Source organism: Pimephales promelas, chromosome 8, assembly GCF_988280905.1.
Source record: "Pimephales promelas chromosome 8, fPimPro1.hap1.1, whole genome shotgun sequence".
NCBI classification, from domain to species: Eukaryota; Metazoa; Chordata; class Actinopteri; order Cypriniformes; family Leuciscidae; genus Pimephales; species Pimephales promelas.
Window position 1 is genome coordinate 30,288,936 of NC_142776.1, and position 15,791 is coordinate 30,304,726.

Below are 15,791 nucleotides of genomic sequence, written 5' to 3' on the forward strand. Positions count from 1 at the left end.
AATGTTACAGTCTGACTTAATTTTTTTGTCATTGCTTGGTTGTGTACTTTATTATATAGACAGTATAACATTTATTGGTAAAAAAGTTAAACAAGGTCTTTGATGAATAGCAGCTATTGACTACTTTACTCGCAGCTATTGTGAAGGAAGGTGCTAAAAACAAGGTTTGTAAGTTAATTCTTTATAACCTATAAATTCAGTAAGAATATAGAGATAATGATTGTAAGAAAATATTGAAGAAAATATTACTCTCTGTAAGATTTTCTATACAGCTTTCTTTTTATATATAAATGATCAATTAGCTAAAATTGTGATTTTGCTATGTGGATAAGATTGTACAGAGAATTAAAATTAATTTATACAGCTAGACACATAAATTGTACACATAAGTTAACACATAAGTTGCTGTTTTTTTTTTTAAGTTACAAACCTGTTCACCCGGAGAAAAACTCGATGAAGTGTTACTACAAGACATCCTGTCATAGCATTTTTGGTACATAACGGCAACCGTAGATGCAATACGCACTTGAAAAAGAGAGGCGCTGGAGAGCAAAATTCGTTTGAATGCAAAATACTATTTAACCACTAGATGGGGGTATTTCCTACACAGAGTCCCTTTAAGACTCAAAGTGATGCTTTAGATTTTTCTCTTCATAAAGTTCATATAAACTAATGTAGTTAACTATTGTTAACAAATTAAACCTTATTGTAAAGTGTTAGTGAAATCCTTTACTTTTGATGTCTTGGCAAATCTGAGCTCAGTTTAAACAGAAAGTGCTGAGATCTCTTATGAATCTCTAGAGTAGATGCATGGGAGACAAAAGTCTTTATTTGGTTTACATTTAATCTCTTTTCTGCCTAGGGCTGATCTCATCTGTTTTTTATGTTTCTGCTCACTGGTACAATTAACAGCACAGTTAAACAGTCCAGGTAAACTCCCAGCACACAAATGAATCCAAAGATCATTATTTGTTTGAACAATGCTGGTCCACAATTCCAAAATCTTATTTGATGTTAAGCTCAGTAGGCAGTTTAAAACACTATATAGCTTTGCAGCATGTGTTATAGAAAAGGCTGAGTGACAGCAAATGTAGACACGGCTGGCAGCTCTGCAGAAAGAGAGACAAACAATGCCCATGGCTTCAAACTGAATGTTCAGCTTTACAGAGCACAGACAGCTTTCCCGTCGAAGAGACACATGCACACACACAAATACTGAAGCTTGATTGCATAATTGATCAGAAATGAGGTTAAAGGGTTATATTTGTGTCTATTATTTCCTAATGCAAAAATTCAAGAGGCACAGATGACCCCCCCAATCCTCAAAAGATTTAGACGAGCACATTTGTGATATCTCCCTGCTGATGGAAGCTCGAGTAACTCTTCAGCTAGAAACATTTAGAGAGGTTTTTCATTTTCAAATGAAATTTGCTCACTCGAAATGTACTTCAAAACGGGAATAAATTTCCCTGGTGTTCTCGCATCTGCCCTTTTCCTAACTTTTGCTGCCAAAGAAAAAGTGCAGCTGCCACTGAGACGGTACACTCCAAATTATTCTTTTATATGTTTATTGTGTTACTAAATAAACATTCTTTTTTTAAGACTTGTAATGATTGGATTTTTGTATGCGTCTCATGTTATGAGGCCCTTTCAGAAAAAATAAAGAAAAATCACAAATTAGATCTATCTCCGTTGTGTCTCATAGACGCACGTCCTGATTTCGCTCAGTAAGATGGGTCCGTGGGTCAACATATTTTGCTCTTATTCCTCATAGCACTGTATGATTATGCTTTTTCGGCAAAAAAACAAAAAAACAAACAAACAAAAAAACAGTGATTGAGTAAGCAAACTGATTAATAAATAAGATTTACAAAATAAAAAAAGTAACCAGACAGTTTCTAGTCCCATTGACTTCCATATTAGGAAAAAATATATACTATGGAAGTCAATGGGACCAGAAACTGGCTGGTTACTGATATTCTTCTAAATATCAGAAAATCGGCTGAATGGATTCGAAAATGGTAAAACTCAACTGTTTAACTCTGGGGAAGTTGTAAATTGAGCCTATTTCCAAAAAAAAAAAAAAAAATGGAGTATCCCTTTAACTGCTTATGCAAAACATTAACATTACCAAGTACATCAGTCCCAGTTTAAGGGTTTTAAACATCTCTTCTCCTGTTCTCTGAACTTGAAAGCACCTCTCTCCCCTCATTACCATGCATATATTGGCCTTGCAAAACTAGTGTCTCCTGCAATCATTGGGGCCAAAGGGAGATTAATTAGAGACCTTAGTGCTCCTCTGACGGGCAAAGCAAACAGCCTCTCTCAGCCTGTAATTTATGTAATGTCCCCTTTACAGTGGATATCAGGAATGGCTTTTTTTTTTTTTTGGTTGATACTCCGTTGCTGGGTGGTAATGATGCTTCAGTCTGCTCTCCTGCCTTTTCTGGACTATTCTGGGAAAGTGTAGGAGAGAAAATAGTATGTTTTTGTACTGTAACATCAAACAGCGAGGTTCAGAGTAAGTTCAAGCCCAGCAGAGTTCAGAGGCGTGTACTTTGTTCTTTGTTAATGTTAAAAGCCTTAGAGACAAAATCCTGTCACATTATCCGGTGAAGCTTCAGTGTGATTGAGGACTGTCATGGTGTTTGGCAAATTGTTGGGTCAGACCCGAGCAGCAGTGCAATTGTACTGCCAGCCTGATGCGTAATTGCTTGTTTGTGTGAGGCCTTTTTGTTGTTTCTTTTAGTATGTTATGCTGCATTAGATAATAGCTGTCCTCCCAGCTTTCAAAACAGTTAAGTGACATTTTTAGAAGATTCAACAGAGTTTTAAGAGTCTATTCAGGCTTTTCAGAGAAGATTAAACTAGCGGAGTATCACATGATGTGCTGCATAAGGGGAATTTAACACTGGTTGGGGAGTTTTGGGCTCTGCGTGTGATGCATTTAGATTTGCATGAGCATTTTGTTCTTCTTTGGTCGTTTCCCCAGTTCACTAGTTAATTTTAATGTACCAAAGGAATAAAGCCCCAGGAAATCTTTCAAAAAGTGCACATTAAAGCAAGTACTAACACAGAGAAAATGCTAAGCTATCATGCTTTCTAGTGATACAGAAAAAACAACGCATTCTCACCCCAAGGCGTCACCTTTGACCATGCCCTTTAGCGCCCTTTAGCGTCACTTACATGACGCGATCCTACGGCGTCATCTAACTGACGCTAAAGGAAAGCGTCAGTTAGAGGACGCGGTTAGGTTTAGGTGTGGGGTGGGGGTAGGGTACACGCGATCCTAGGGCGTCATCTAACTGACGCTAAAGGGCGCCTAAAGCGTCAGATATTGAAGCATGTCCAAATGCTTCCCAAGGCGTCAGTTAAGTGACGCCGGGGTGAGAATGGGCTGGAAAAAAATTAAGCCAGGTTTGTCATGGCCAAATTATAGGTTTTATTTTTAGATCAATTTGAACAAAAAGAACAACCATCTTGGTACCAGATCATCAAAAGAAAGAAAAAAATTATCTTTGCTATTTTTCTTCAAAATATAACTTGCTCAAAAGTTATTAAAAGCTAATTTTACCAGCAGTGAATTCCACATTTAACCCAAAATGATAATTTACCCTCATGTTGTTTCAAGCCTGTGTTACTTAATTTTTTTTCCATGTGGAACTTAGAAGATATTTTGAAAAATGCACAAAGAAAATCTTCTTTTGTGTTCGACAGCAGAAATACCCTCCTGGGACCCAATATCATTCATCATTTAGTATCCAAATGCAACTAAATTAAGACTGGAATTAATGTCATTTGTATCTGTCTCATGGCGATCAGTATTCAGTATTCAGTATTTTCCTATTGTTTGCTCTCAGATCTGTCATAAATAAGTATGATTACTCAACAACATGACATCATGACTTTTGCGTAAACATATACGCCACTTTCGAGTCAGGTGGCGTGTTATCTCTACGCATTTTGAGTAGTGTATTCTATCCGCGTGTATGCGTGTATGTCTACACCATTAACGTCCGCGTCATTCCGCGTGTCTGTACACGCAGTCAAATCTCCAGTCATAAATGCCATTAACCCCAGTGACGGTTAAGTTTAGGGATGGGGTTGAGGTAAGTCATATCTTTTTTTTTACCTAGGATGGTAAGGGAACAGTCATAAATACCATTAACCCCAGTGACGGTTAGGTTTAGGGACGGGGTTGAGGTAAGTCATATATTTATATAACGTTAAGTCAACGGCGTTCATAAACACACTGAAAGGCGATTATGCGTCTTGATAGCACGCCAAAAATGGAAATACGAATTGGCGTGGCATACACACACTACTTCTTGAGATCAGTCTGGATTACTGCATGTTCAAAGAATCAGAATTTTTCAGAGCTACTTCCTGCCACAAGTGGAGATTGTCACTTTTGGAATAAATTGTAGGCATTACTCATGTGTGGTTATGAGTGTGCTGTCTGCCAAATCTCTCTCCCTCCCTCTTTCTCACTGACTTTACTCTCGCTCTCAGATAAATGAGAATTTATTCCTCTTTGAGTTCTGGCTTAGACAGAGAGAAATGCAAAGGGTCGCGGAGCTCATTCGCAGCTCAATAGATGGAAAAAAAGAAACAACTGTGCGCATTTTAATTGTCAATGAATGAATTTGGAGCGGCATCGCATGCAAGGCTTCACAGAAAAAAAGAAACTCTTCATAATTTATTAAATTCACACCATCATCAACATATCGATGGCTTTTCAAAACATGCACAATTAAAATGTGCACTCAAAGGGTGGATAGAAGACATGATTTCCATTTTATACGAGAGTAGATGTTAACACTTCATGCTGATTTGTACTCTGCTTTCGCACAAACTAAGACTTAGCTTTACAGTAAACTATGCTTCTCCATCCATTTAAACTTGTTTCCATATGGTGATGCGACTCTCATTCTGTCCGGCGTTATCGGCTGCAGTGTACTTGGCGCATCAGCACACACGAGTTGACGGGTGCAACTAAAGTGTGGTCTTCCCAGTGGACCAACACGACAACCGTTTGGATTGAGCCGAGTAGGGGACATCTATAGGGTCTTCAAGTGGGCACCTTCCATCCTCAGTGTTTCATCGACTAGCCCACGACAACTCAAGAGGGCTCGACAGTGACTCTGGCGTCCAAGAGTCGCCTCTCTCCGTCCCTCACTCAACTCAGCCCAGCTTACTGACCTTTACGTCCTTCCTGCTGCTGAGGTTGCCCCTTCCTCGTTGTTCATATGTGACCTAACCACTATCTCACAATCTCTCCGCAACCCAACCATACGCGGCGCGCCAACCCGTTTGACTAAGGCTGTCGAGCCCCTCTGTCTACGTTAAAGTAGGTTCGGTGGCAACGGTTCCGTATGGCATACTACCTACCGCAAAATAGAGCCAGACCAATATATATCGGCAGGCAGATATTATCGGCCGATATTAGGCATTTTCCAAACTATCGCCATCGCCAGTTATAAAGGCCGATAAAGGAATATTTCAAAAGTAAAATAAAAACGGAAGAAACACGCTTGAACCATGTCATGAGTGTTGGAGTTGTAGAGTTTGTCCACCAGAGGGCACTCAACACCGTCCCTGTTGGCAACACTCGTTGAGTTGGTCACGAGACATACATTGAAAAGAACATCCCCATCAGTTAACTCAAAAAAGCATGACAAAATTTGTGACTATCATGTCCAGTTTTGCTGCTGTTAAATAAGGCGAGAGTGAAGCGGAATTAGCTAGTAATAGTTACGTTACGTTGTTACAGTGTAGTTGACTGACTGTCCTTTTAACTTTTGACAATGTGACTGAAGTATTTCTTTAAAAGAACGTGACAGTTATAGCAATGAGGTATATCATCTCTCCTTGGCCTGTTATATTGAAAATGTATGTTTTACAATTAGCAGTATGACGTAATCCATTGCTAAATTATGGCTCATTATAGACTAGCTGACCACAAAGCTAGCTAATGCCACTATCATCAGTCTGTTCTGTTGTAACAATAAAAGAAACAAGTTTTTTTTTAAAAAGCATTATTATATTATTTTAGTTAAAACTCATAAATAACTGCAAATAACTAATGTTAGGGAAATCTGTTCATGTTTTGTTGCGCGTTTCTGAAATAAAAAAATAAAAAAATCGGCCGATATATCGGAATATCGGATTTTAAAACCAACAAATATTTGTATCGGTATCGGCCTTCAAAATCCTTTATCGGTCGGGCTCTACCGCAAAACACAATATCTGCCCAAACACCACCCCTCATTCACGCAATATTCACAGGAACGACAAATTCTATAATCAACGTCATGGTGCATTGAGAGGATGATAATTTTCTTGCCAATGTTGAACATGTAAGATAAAGGAGAATTAGACTGATGCAGTTGTGTTGAATTCTGCCTCTACATTATTATTGCTGTGACAGTAGCTTTTTTTCAGGTTTTTGCTTGTATTGTGTAGAATACGATGGTCGTTCAGAAGTCACTAATGCTCGCCAAGACTGCATTTATTTTATCAAAAGTACAGTAAAATTGTGAAATATTGTTACAATTTAAAGTATATTTTTTTAAAATGTAATTTATGCCTTTGATCCTTCAAAAGTGCAGCTTAATATGTTTGAGAACTGTGACTTTTTTTCAGGATTCTTTAATGAAGTTCAAAAGAACAATATTTATTTGAAATGCTTTTTACTGTCACAATTAATATTGCATCCTTGCTGAATGAAAGTATTAATTTCTTTAAAAAAAAGAAGAAGAAACGAATCTTACTGACCACAAACGTTTGAACTGTATTGTATTATATTATCACTGGGAGTTCTGTTGAAATTTTCCCGCTCGTTAATTCTGACCAATCGAAGTGCAGTTATGGAAATACGTTCAAGACACATCTGGCCAACGAGTGATGTGGATGTTGTCACGTGACTGCGTTTTGGTTTGTTTCATCAACTCATCAAATGATTCGGACCAGAGCAATCAGTGTGGTGTGAAAAAGAACCAAAACGCCTGAAAATTATACAAAGTATAATTAGTCCGGATCAAATGAACCAAATTACAGATGTGAAAGCCTTCACTCCTCCAATGTGCTGTAAAATGATTACGCACCAAAGTAAAATAATAAGCTCAATTAAAATAGCTTACAAAAGTAATAACTCACATTGCCTCAATAAACTGCGTGGTTTGTGATCATTCATGCAGGTACACACGATTCTTTAAAAAAACAAACAAACAAAAAAAACATGATTTTGTATTTGCTTTCCAGGGCAAGAGCAGCCATGCCATTTGGCTGTTTGACTTTGGGAGAGAAGAAGGACTACAACAGTCCTTCAGAAGTCACCGATAAGTATGACCTGGGACAGGTAGTGAAATCGTGAGTACCTGTTATTTTCTTCCTTTTTAAAGTAATCTTTCTATACAAAATGTATGCTTGAGGAAATGCTATTTTATTTGCACTTTTCTAAATTAATATAGTTTTTTCTTCATTACAAATTATTTCCAGGTTTAAATTAGATTAAATCCTAGATTTTCAACATTGACTCAATAGCACTGTTTATTGTCTACGTTACCAGGGAGGAGTTTTGTGAAATCTTCAGGGCGAAGGACAAGAACACACTGAAAATGTACACCTGTAAAAAGTTCCTAAAGAAAGATGGGAGAAAAGTACGGAAAGCAGCCAAAAACGAGATCCTCATCTTGAAAATGTACGTTTTCCGCGCAGTTTATTTAGATGTTACACATTTTAGTGAAGAAAGGTGCCTGCAGATGGTGCTCAGTGCTGAAATTTGTTTAAAAAGAATGCAAATGATTTTATTTATGCAGATAGTCATGATTTCTTTTCAGTTCCTAGCCTGCTTCCTTTCACAGTGTCACAGTTTCTCTCTGTCTCTCCCCGCAGGGTGAAGCATCATAACATCCTCCAGCTGGTAGATGTCTTTGAGACGAGAAAAGAGTACTTCCTCTTTCTGGAGCTGTAAGTGCTTTGAGAATTTTGTGTGAGAGAGGGGAAGAGAACATACAAGAATGTGAATGAATACTATTGGCTTCCATTGTGATTCGATTTTAAAGAAATACTTGAACAAAAATGAAAATTCTTTTATTATTTACTCAGCCTAATGTTGTTCCAAACTCATGTTACTTTCTCTTTTCTGTGGAACACACACACACACACACACACACACACACACACACACACACACACACACACACACACACACACATATATATATATATGTATATATATATATATATATATATATATATATATATATATATATATACAGTATATATATATATTTATATATATATATATATATATATATATGCCTAAAGGATATTTGGAATATAAAATAATAGAAAAGCAAACAGCATTTACCCAGTAGTAAGGACTGGGGTTTTCAAACTGTAAATGGTTGAAATGTTGACAATTTTTCTTTTTTAGGGGAACTTTTTCTTAAAGTAAAGATGCATTTGCTTTTTTGTAACTTGATAATTTTTTATCTATAAACTAAAGAGTGGACATCTTTGTGAAATGATCCTATACATTGACTATTTGGTTTGGCTTTACTTCAGGGCCACAGGAAGGGAGGTGTTTGACTGGATCTTAGACCAGGGCTACTACTCAGAACGTGACACCAGCAATGTGATTCGGCAGGTGCTCGAGGCTGTGGCTTACCTACACTCTCTCCACATCGTTCACAGAAACCTAAAGGTGACTTGGGGCTTCACTTCCATCTAATGGTCACCACATGGTATTGCACCAGAATACAATCTCAGACTAGACACCATAAAGAATTCATTTATGCAAAAAAGGAACATTCTATTATCATTGACAATGACCTGACTCTTCTCTTGTTTTTTAATACAAGGTTTTGCAATGTGAATTTCTTGAGGTTTAATTTGAGGCATAATTTATTTCTTTTACTTCTATATCTCACCTCGTCAGCTGGAGAATCTGGTCTACTACAACCGTCTGAAGAACTCCAAGATTGTAATCAGTGACTTTCACCTGGCCAAACTTGAAAATGGTCTCATCAAAGAGCCATGTGGCACTCCGGAGTACCTTGGTAAGGAAAAAGTGTCAGAGTTTTCAGGTGTAACTGTCCTATATTATGACTTATGGTTATTAATAAATATATTGGTATAACTATAATATATTAAGATCAATGATGTAACACTAATCAATTTAAGTTATTTAAACAAAAAATACAATTAAATTCAATACACCTCTTTTTTAATTTCTGAATTAAATTAAATAAATAAAAACCTTTTTGCGAGGTTTACTTTTTGTGTAAAATATATGTATTTCTTATAAATTATTAAGGTCTCATGAACTTATTTAAAGATCCCATATTGTCAAAACTGAAATTTACCGCCTTTTTCATGATAACAGAGGTCTAGGTTACTACCATATACGTTTCAAAACAGTCAATCCACAGAAAAATGCGCACAGCCTGCATAAAGTAGCTGTGCCTTTTCACAAGCTGTTTCACTTCCGTAAAATGTTACGTCAGAACTATTCAGTCACCACCCCGAACACTGGCCAACTCCCAACCCCCAGACAACATCGTGTCCATGCCATTGCTGAGCATCAACAACACAGAAACATGTCGAGAAAATGCTATTCAGTCGATGGATGTCAGGAAAATACATCATTGCGCACAGGCTTCCGAACAACAGTAATACAAGAGACCAGTGGTTAATGTTTATTTATTTGGAAATAACACAGCAATTTAGTTCGACCTTAGCATTACCCGTCTGTCCTGCACATTTCACAAGTGACTGCTTTGTCAATCAGGCACAATTCAAAGCCGGTTTTTCAAAGAAGTTACTCATTAAAGATACAACAGACCAATCAGAAGAGAGGCTCATGAATATGAATTAGACAGGCCAAAATCAATCTGTTTTAGCAGAGCTCCTGTAAAAATGTTTTGAGATGGTTTTTGGTACTTATACTTCAATATATTCTAAAGGACATCAAAACCTAAAAAAAACTCCAGAAAGGTGTACAAAATGGGACCTTTAAATACTTTTACTGGATGGTTACACCACTTTTTTAGCCATTACATTACACATGTCCAATGTGTTTTAAACTATATTTTTTATATATTTCACCTTTTCATCATTTGTAGCTCCAGAGGTGGTTGGCAGACAGAGATATGGCAGACCAGTGGACTGCTGGGCCATCGGGGTGATCATGTACATCCTGTGAGTCCATGTGTCATCATCTATACATTTGATTCATTGTGTAAGACAGTCCAACATGTTATATGCATTGTGTTCTTGAATGAGTATAATATTAAGTAATGATATTTATTAGTATACCCCATAGATATCTGTTTTGGGGTCATTTGTCTGACACTTCTTTGATGAGTTCATCAGCATGTACATTCCATTTCCTGCAGTCACAGGCTGTTTCTCAATATGTGTACTTGTGTTCTTGTGGACTTGTGAAACGTCATCATTCACTGCCCAAGTACTGTTCCAAATCAAAGTTCACATCTAGCCAAGTCCATTTTAAATCCCCGGATGTGTTCTTGTTCCGCCCCGTTTACCGAGGATGCATCGAGAGGTGACTTGTGTGGACTTGAGATGGCCAAGTATCCCAGAATCCATCTCGCGCCAACCAGCAAGCGTCAATAGCAGAGGAGAAAGCCCGCGAAATATCAAAATACTATTGTTATTGTGTCATGAAATGTAATTTTAACAGTGTTTCAGGTGAGAATGTGGTTGTTTAAATCTAAAATCTGTGCTTTATTTATAAAGATAGCCCCCATTTGAAAAATGTATCTGACGTTTTCCGAGTTCATCCAAGCGTTCACCGAGCGCTCAGCGCTCATCAACCCCGACTGGAACAGCTTTACCTCGGCTAGTGCGACTCTGATGTCTCTAGTCTAGTGGATAAACGTATAATTCGTCTTGTGTATAAGTCTATCTTTGGTCTCATTAAACTATAGTTTGTTCAATGGCAAAAAAAAAATCGTTTTGGCTGAGGGCAAAGGGAAGTTTCATAACTTTATATATTTACGCTATTTAACTTTAACTTTGTAGCCTGTAAGACTAGAAAACTGGAACTGGTTGATATAATCAGTGACCAGTGTCTTCTGGAGACAAGAGGACCTTGCTTGAACAACACACACACACACTCACTCTTGCAGAGGAAGCTCACACAAGAATATGTGTTTTTAATGTGAATGTGATAATCTTAAAGGACTGTTTAGAATCATTTCAAAAGTCTCAGGGTGACTGGTAATAATGTCTCATTTCCAAAGAAGTTAAAGAAAAGGTAATAAGGTTTTTAAGAATATAGAAATATCTTGCACACAAAAGGGTGTGTCTTTGAGTTAATCACATTCTACCTTTTGCCTGAATGCAAACTCTCCTTCCCCCAGTAAACATGGTGGGGGTTTCAGTCCATTGTAGTTTGGTGATTGGATCAGGTAAATTTGGTGATTAGATCAGGTAAGGTTTGGCTCTATTTAAGGAAAATGCACAAGAGTTCATGGCTGCTTTCTGTATTCAGATCAGCCCGTGATGTTGTGTCTTCAAGGCTCAGCTCATGTAGTATGTTGGGTAAAGTTCCTTTGTCCTAAAACAATTGATGGTTTGCTCTGATTATCTTGTGGAATTGTAATAATACATTTACCTGACATAATAAATTGTTATATTTGGCTATTCTAACGGACTTTGACTTTATTTTCATTAGAGTTAAAAGGAATAGTCAAGCATTAATGTATTAAATGATGCACAGATATCATTGATGCACCTTTTCATTTTATGGAGTCAGATGAAACGAGTTAATACATAAGATTAAATGTATTGCATTTAATTAAAATTCACTTTGCTTGGAAAAGACGGAACGCGCTTGAAACCTTCACCACGAATCGAATTCCGCGATTTGGGTCGATTTCGTGGCCCTTTTTACAAGCCTATTAGAGAGCTTACTTATGTTTTAATTGTTTGCCTTATTTCTCATTATAGCTTCCACACCTTTTAGGCTAGATATTATTGATCATTAAAATTGACATTTAACAAAAAGAGACAGGGTTGTGTAATTTTATTTTATATACTAGATTTTTTTTTAATGAAAAGAGGCAGAGTGGTGTTTTATAACATACTTTGTTTTATTATTGACAAAAAGAGGCAGAGTTGTAGCATATTTCGTTTTATTGTTGCCTAAAATATAAAAAATATACATAAAGCGATAACCGGAGTAGCGAGAGCATGCTGAGTGATGCGATCAAGAACGCAGACTTGCGTCCTCTCGTCCTCTGAAGTTCGTTCTCCTGAGTCGAACTTGGCAAGTCCGAACTACCAAGGACGCATGTCCGAAGTTTGCATACTTGGTATTGAGAAACGGACAAATTTAGTGTTAGATGATCCATTGTCACTCTGTAAGTGTGTTGCTCATTTAATGCTACAGTTCTAATTATCTTCTTGCCCTAGGAAATTTTAACACTCTGGTCATATCATAATTTTCAACAGACTGTCAGGAAACCCACCTTTTTATGATGAGACAGATGATGATGAATATGATAATCACGATAAGAACTTGTTCCGGAAAATTCTGTCTGGAGAATACGAGTTTGATTCGCCCTATTGGGATGACATCTCAGATTCAGGTACAATAGTCAAATCACTGTACAGTATGTTTGGAATGAATCTATAGGTTTGTGATCAAAACACACATTCAACTTAGCTATCTGAATTGCAGCAAAAAGCCTAGTTGCATGTTTAATGGATGTGGACCAGGACCAAAGACTGACTGCACAGGAAGCCATCAACCATGAGTGGTAAGGAGCTTTTTCCAGTGTCTTTTATAGGATTAACTAACAATGGTACAGTATTTATTAACCTTTGTTGATGTTGGTTAATACAAATTCAGCTGTTCATTGTTTGTTCATGTTAGTTCACAGTGTATTAACTAATGTTAACAAATGCATCCTTTGATTTTAATAACGTATTATTAAATGTTGAAATTGATATTAACTAAGATTAATAAATGCTGTAGACGTATTGTTAATTCTTAGTTCATGTTAAATAATGTTAACTAATGAACCTTATTTTAAAGTGTTACCCTTTTATAATTAATCTTTGCAGTATTGTTTAAAAAAAATAACTGCTGTGTTTTTGTGTGTGTCTGTGTTTGTTGTTTAGGATATCTGGAAATGCTGCCTCAGACAAGAATATTAAAGATGGCGTTTGTGCTCAGATCGAGAAAAACTTTGCTAAAGCTAAATGGAAGGTAAGATGATCTTAATACAAAAGTTTGGAGTCAGTAAAACTTTTTTTTTCAAGAAATTAATCCTTTTATTCAGCAAGCATTGGATAAATTATTCAATATAAGAGACAGTAAAAGCATTTATAATGTTACAGTAGTATAAGACTAGTGTATACACTGTTAAAAAATATTTGTTTTTTCAAGATTTGTTATCGCAACATTTTTTCTTTTGTCAAATCAACTTAAATAATTTATTTAGTTCAGATAACTTATTATTTTGAGTTTCTGATGATTAAATCAATCTCCTTCATTGTATTAACTCACCTTTTCCATTTCAATCAACTTACAATTTTAAGGCAACCAGGTTACTTAATTTCTTAAGTTAAACCAACAATATATTTTTACAGTGTAAGAAAAATTTGATTGGGTTTACGTAGTAAAAAGACGTTTTTATTGATGAATAATTAATATTATTATTATTTGTTAAACCGTTTATTAAAACATTATTATCATTGTTATACAGAAAGCTGTTCGTGTGACCACCATGATGAAGAGACTCAGGGCTCCAGATCAGAGTGACTCTGGAGCCTCTAGTCCTGCACTGGGAGCCTCAGGAGGACCTGTTACCCCCAGCACCACCCCTGTTCCCCCGGCTGCCACACCAGAGCCTCCCCACAGCACCCTGGTTGGCCAAGATCACCCCGAGTCCCAGGGGCAGGAGGCATCAGCTCCAACACGGTGCAATGGAGAGATGTTGACATCCCAGCAGCGTTAGTAGGGAGACTAGGGATGAATAGAATGCTGGATGAATACATTAAGAGAAATATAGTGACAAATAGAGCAGCGCCATATTGAAATCTATTGGTGGAGCAAAAGTTCAGTTGTGCTTAGAAGCTTGATCGCCATTTTACATTTTCATTTGTGCAAAATGCTGTAATCTACAAAGAATTTAAAATGTAAATCCCAGATCCATAGTAGTCTGTCCGTATTTTCTTAAATAGATTTATCAAAGAAATACTATTTGTTACTTCTTGAATAATACACACTGATTCAATTTCCAAAACTTGCTATTGTTAATTCAAACCAATTCAAAAAATTCCTCCTTCAAACCTTTGCTGCCATTACAGTTTATTTGTTTGGTTCTTAGTTTTAAGTTTATGTGTTAAATTCGGTTTATGTGGTTATTTTTGTAAGCTTTATCTGTTATACCTGAAACTTGCAAGTGGAAAACTATATGTTATAGACCTTTGTTTTCCCCACATTGCACACTGCAACTTTTTTTTATTTATTTTTTATCTAATGAGATTAATCTTAAAACCATTATAGAAGATAATGCCCTCAAACACAAATAAAATATATATTATGCTTTATGTATATTTATGAAAAAAATGGACTTTGATGTAGACTTTCATATTCTCCAATTGTCTGTTTGACGCAGAAGAGCACAGCTGCTGAATTACAATTCGTATCAATATTCTGCATCACAATATCAGCTAACTAGCTACTAAAACTGCTGTACTTCATTAATGTACACATCATAATGTTATTATCAATACTATCATATCAATATAATATTATTTGGTGTTTTTGTACTGCTGAATCATGTTTCTTTTTCTTTCGCTGTACAATCCTACAAGAAATTATGTAGCTCTTTTTATTCAATCTGCCCTTATATCTGTATTCCGAAGAGCACTGCATATATTATATAGAATGCAACTGGTGTCATTAAGTCTTAAATACATTGAGGACTATGGTTTCCAGAACGTTCTGTAAATGTGCAGTACAAATGAAGCAATATGAATATTGCTGTAATACTGTGAAACTGCTATACAGGTGATAAGATGTTCCTGCCATATTACATACAGGTAGCCAAGCAATTTGCTCTTGATGGTCATTTGTGTTCTCGACATGATCTTATAGCTATGTATATTATGTCCAGATAATGTATTCTGCCAAATCCACACTTTATTTTTACTGTCCATGTGGAGAGAAATGAAACAAAATGTCTTTAAACTGCAAATCCCACTGTAGCTACTGTCCATTATTGCCTATTTATTTGTTTAATGTTGTTAGTTTTACTTAACTGTCTTTGGCATGACCTCATGGTGATCACAATCACATGTTTACTTTGAATCATTTGCTAAATATACTCCTCATTGTAAATAGCTTCACTGAGTTGTATCTGTTAGTGTTATCTCCGTAATGTAAAAGGTAATGTAAGGACGTACATTTTGTTTGACCTCTATGTGCAATAGTTTGACCTCAGATCAATTTTTTTTCCTGTTTATGTTTTCCTTTTTAGGATGCACTGACTGCAGGCTCTGTAAACATTGAAATATATTTTCTGAGAAAAGTTTTCGTAAGAGAAGACAGAGCAGCTAAATAAGTGATCGTAAACTTAATGTGTGAATGTGATTTGGATTTTCATGTATCAGCACAGCCTAAAGTATTTGTCACTGTTTATTTGTGGCTTCTGTATTTTGTTACTCTCGATATGCAGAATAAATGTTTTTGGACAGTGTAAGTATCCATGGTGCTTCTTATTTCTGGTCTAGTAGGCCTACTAAATTTAA

At 36.3% G+C, this 15,791-nt stretch overlaps 1 protein-coding gene across 2 annotated transcripts in view; it reads left to right on the forward strand.

Moving 5' to 3' along the window:
• camkva (CaM kinase like vesicle associated a) overlaps nucleotides 1-15,742 on the forward strand; it is a 30,047-nt gene extending 14,305 nt beyond the window's left edge. For both annotated transcript variants that reach the window (XM_039689682.2, XM_039689683.2), the window contains exons 2-11: nucleotides 7,264-7,371; nucleotides 7,571-7,702; nucleotides 7,897-7,971; nucleotides 8,571-8,709; nucleotides 8,944-9,064; nucleotides 10,130-10,205; nucleotides 12,483-12,619; nucleotides 12,712-12,790; nucleotides 13,155-13,242; nucleotides 13,742-15,742. In XM_039689682.2, coding sequence (XP_039545616.2) covers nucleotides 7,277-7,371; nucleotides 7,571-7,702; nucleotides 7,897-7,971; nucleotides 8,571-8,709; nucleotides 8,944-9,064; nucleotides 10,130-10,205; nucleotides 12,483-12,619; nucleotides 12,712-12,790; nucleotides 13,155-13,242; nucleotides 13,742-13,993 — 1,194 coding nt within the window. In that variant the 5' untranslated portion in view covers nucleotides 7,264-7,276 and the 3' untranslated portion in view covers nucleotides 13,994-15,742. The remainder of the gene's footprint in view (nucleotides 1-7,263; nucleotides 7,372-7,570; nucleotides 7,703-7,896; nucleotides 7,972-8,570; nucleotides 8,710-8,943; nucleotides 9,065-10,129; nucleotides 10,206-12,482; nucleotides 12,620-12,711; nucleotides 12,791-13,154; nucleotides 13,243-13,741) is intronic.
• Nucleotides 15,743-15,791: the final 49 nt, after the last annotated feature.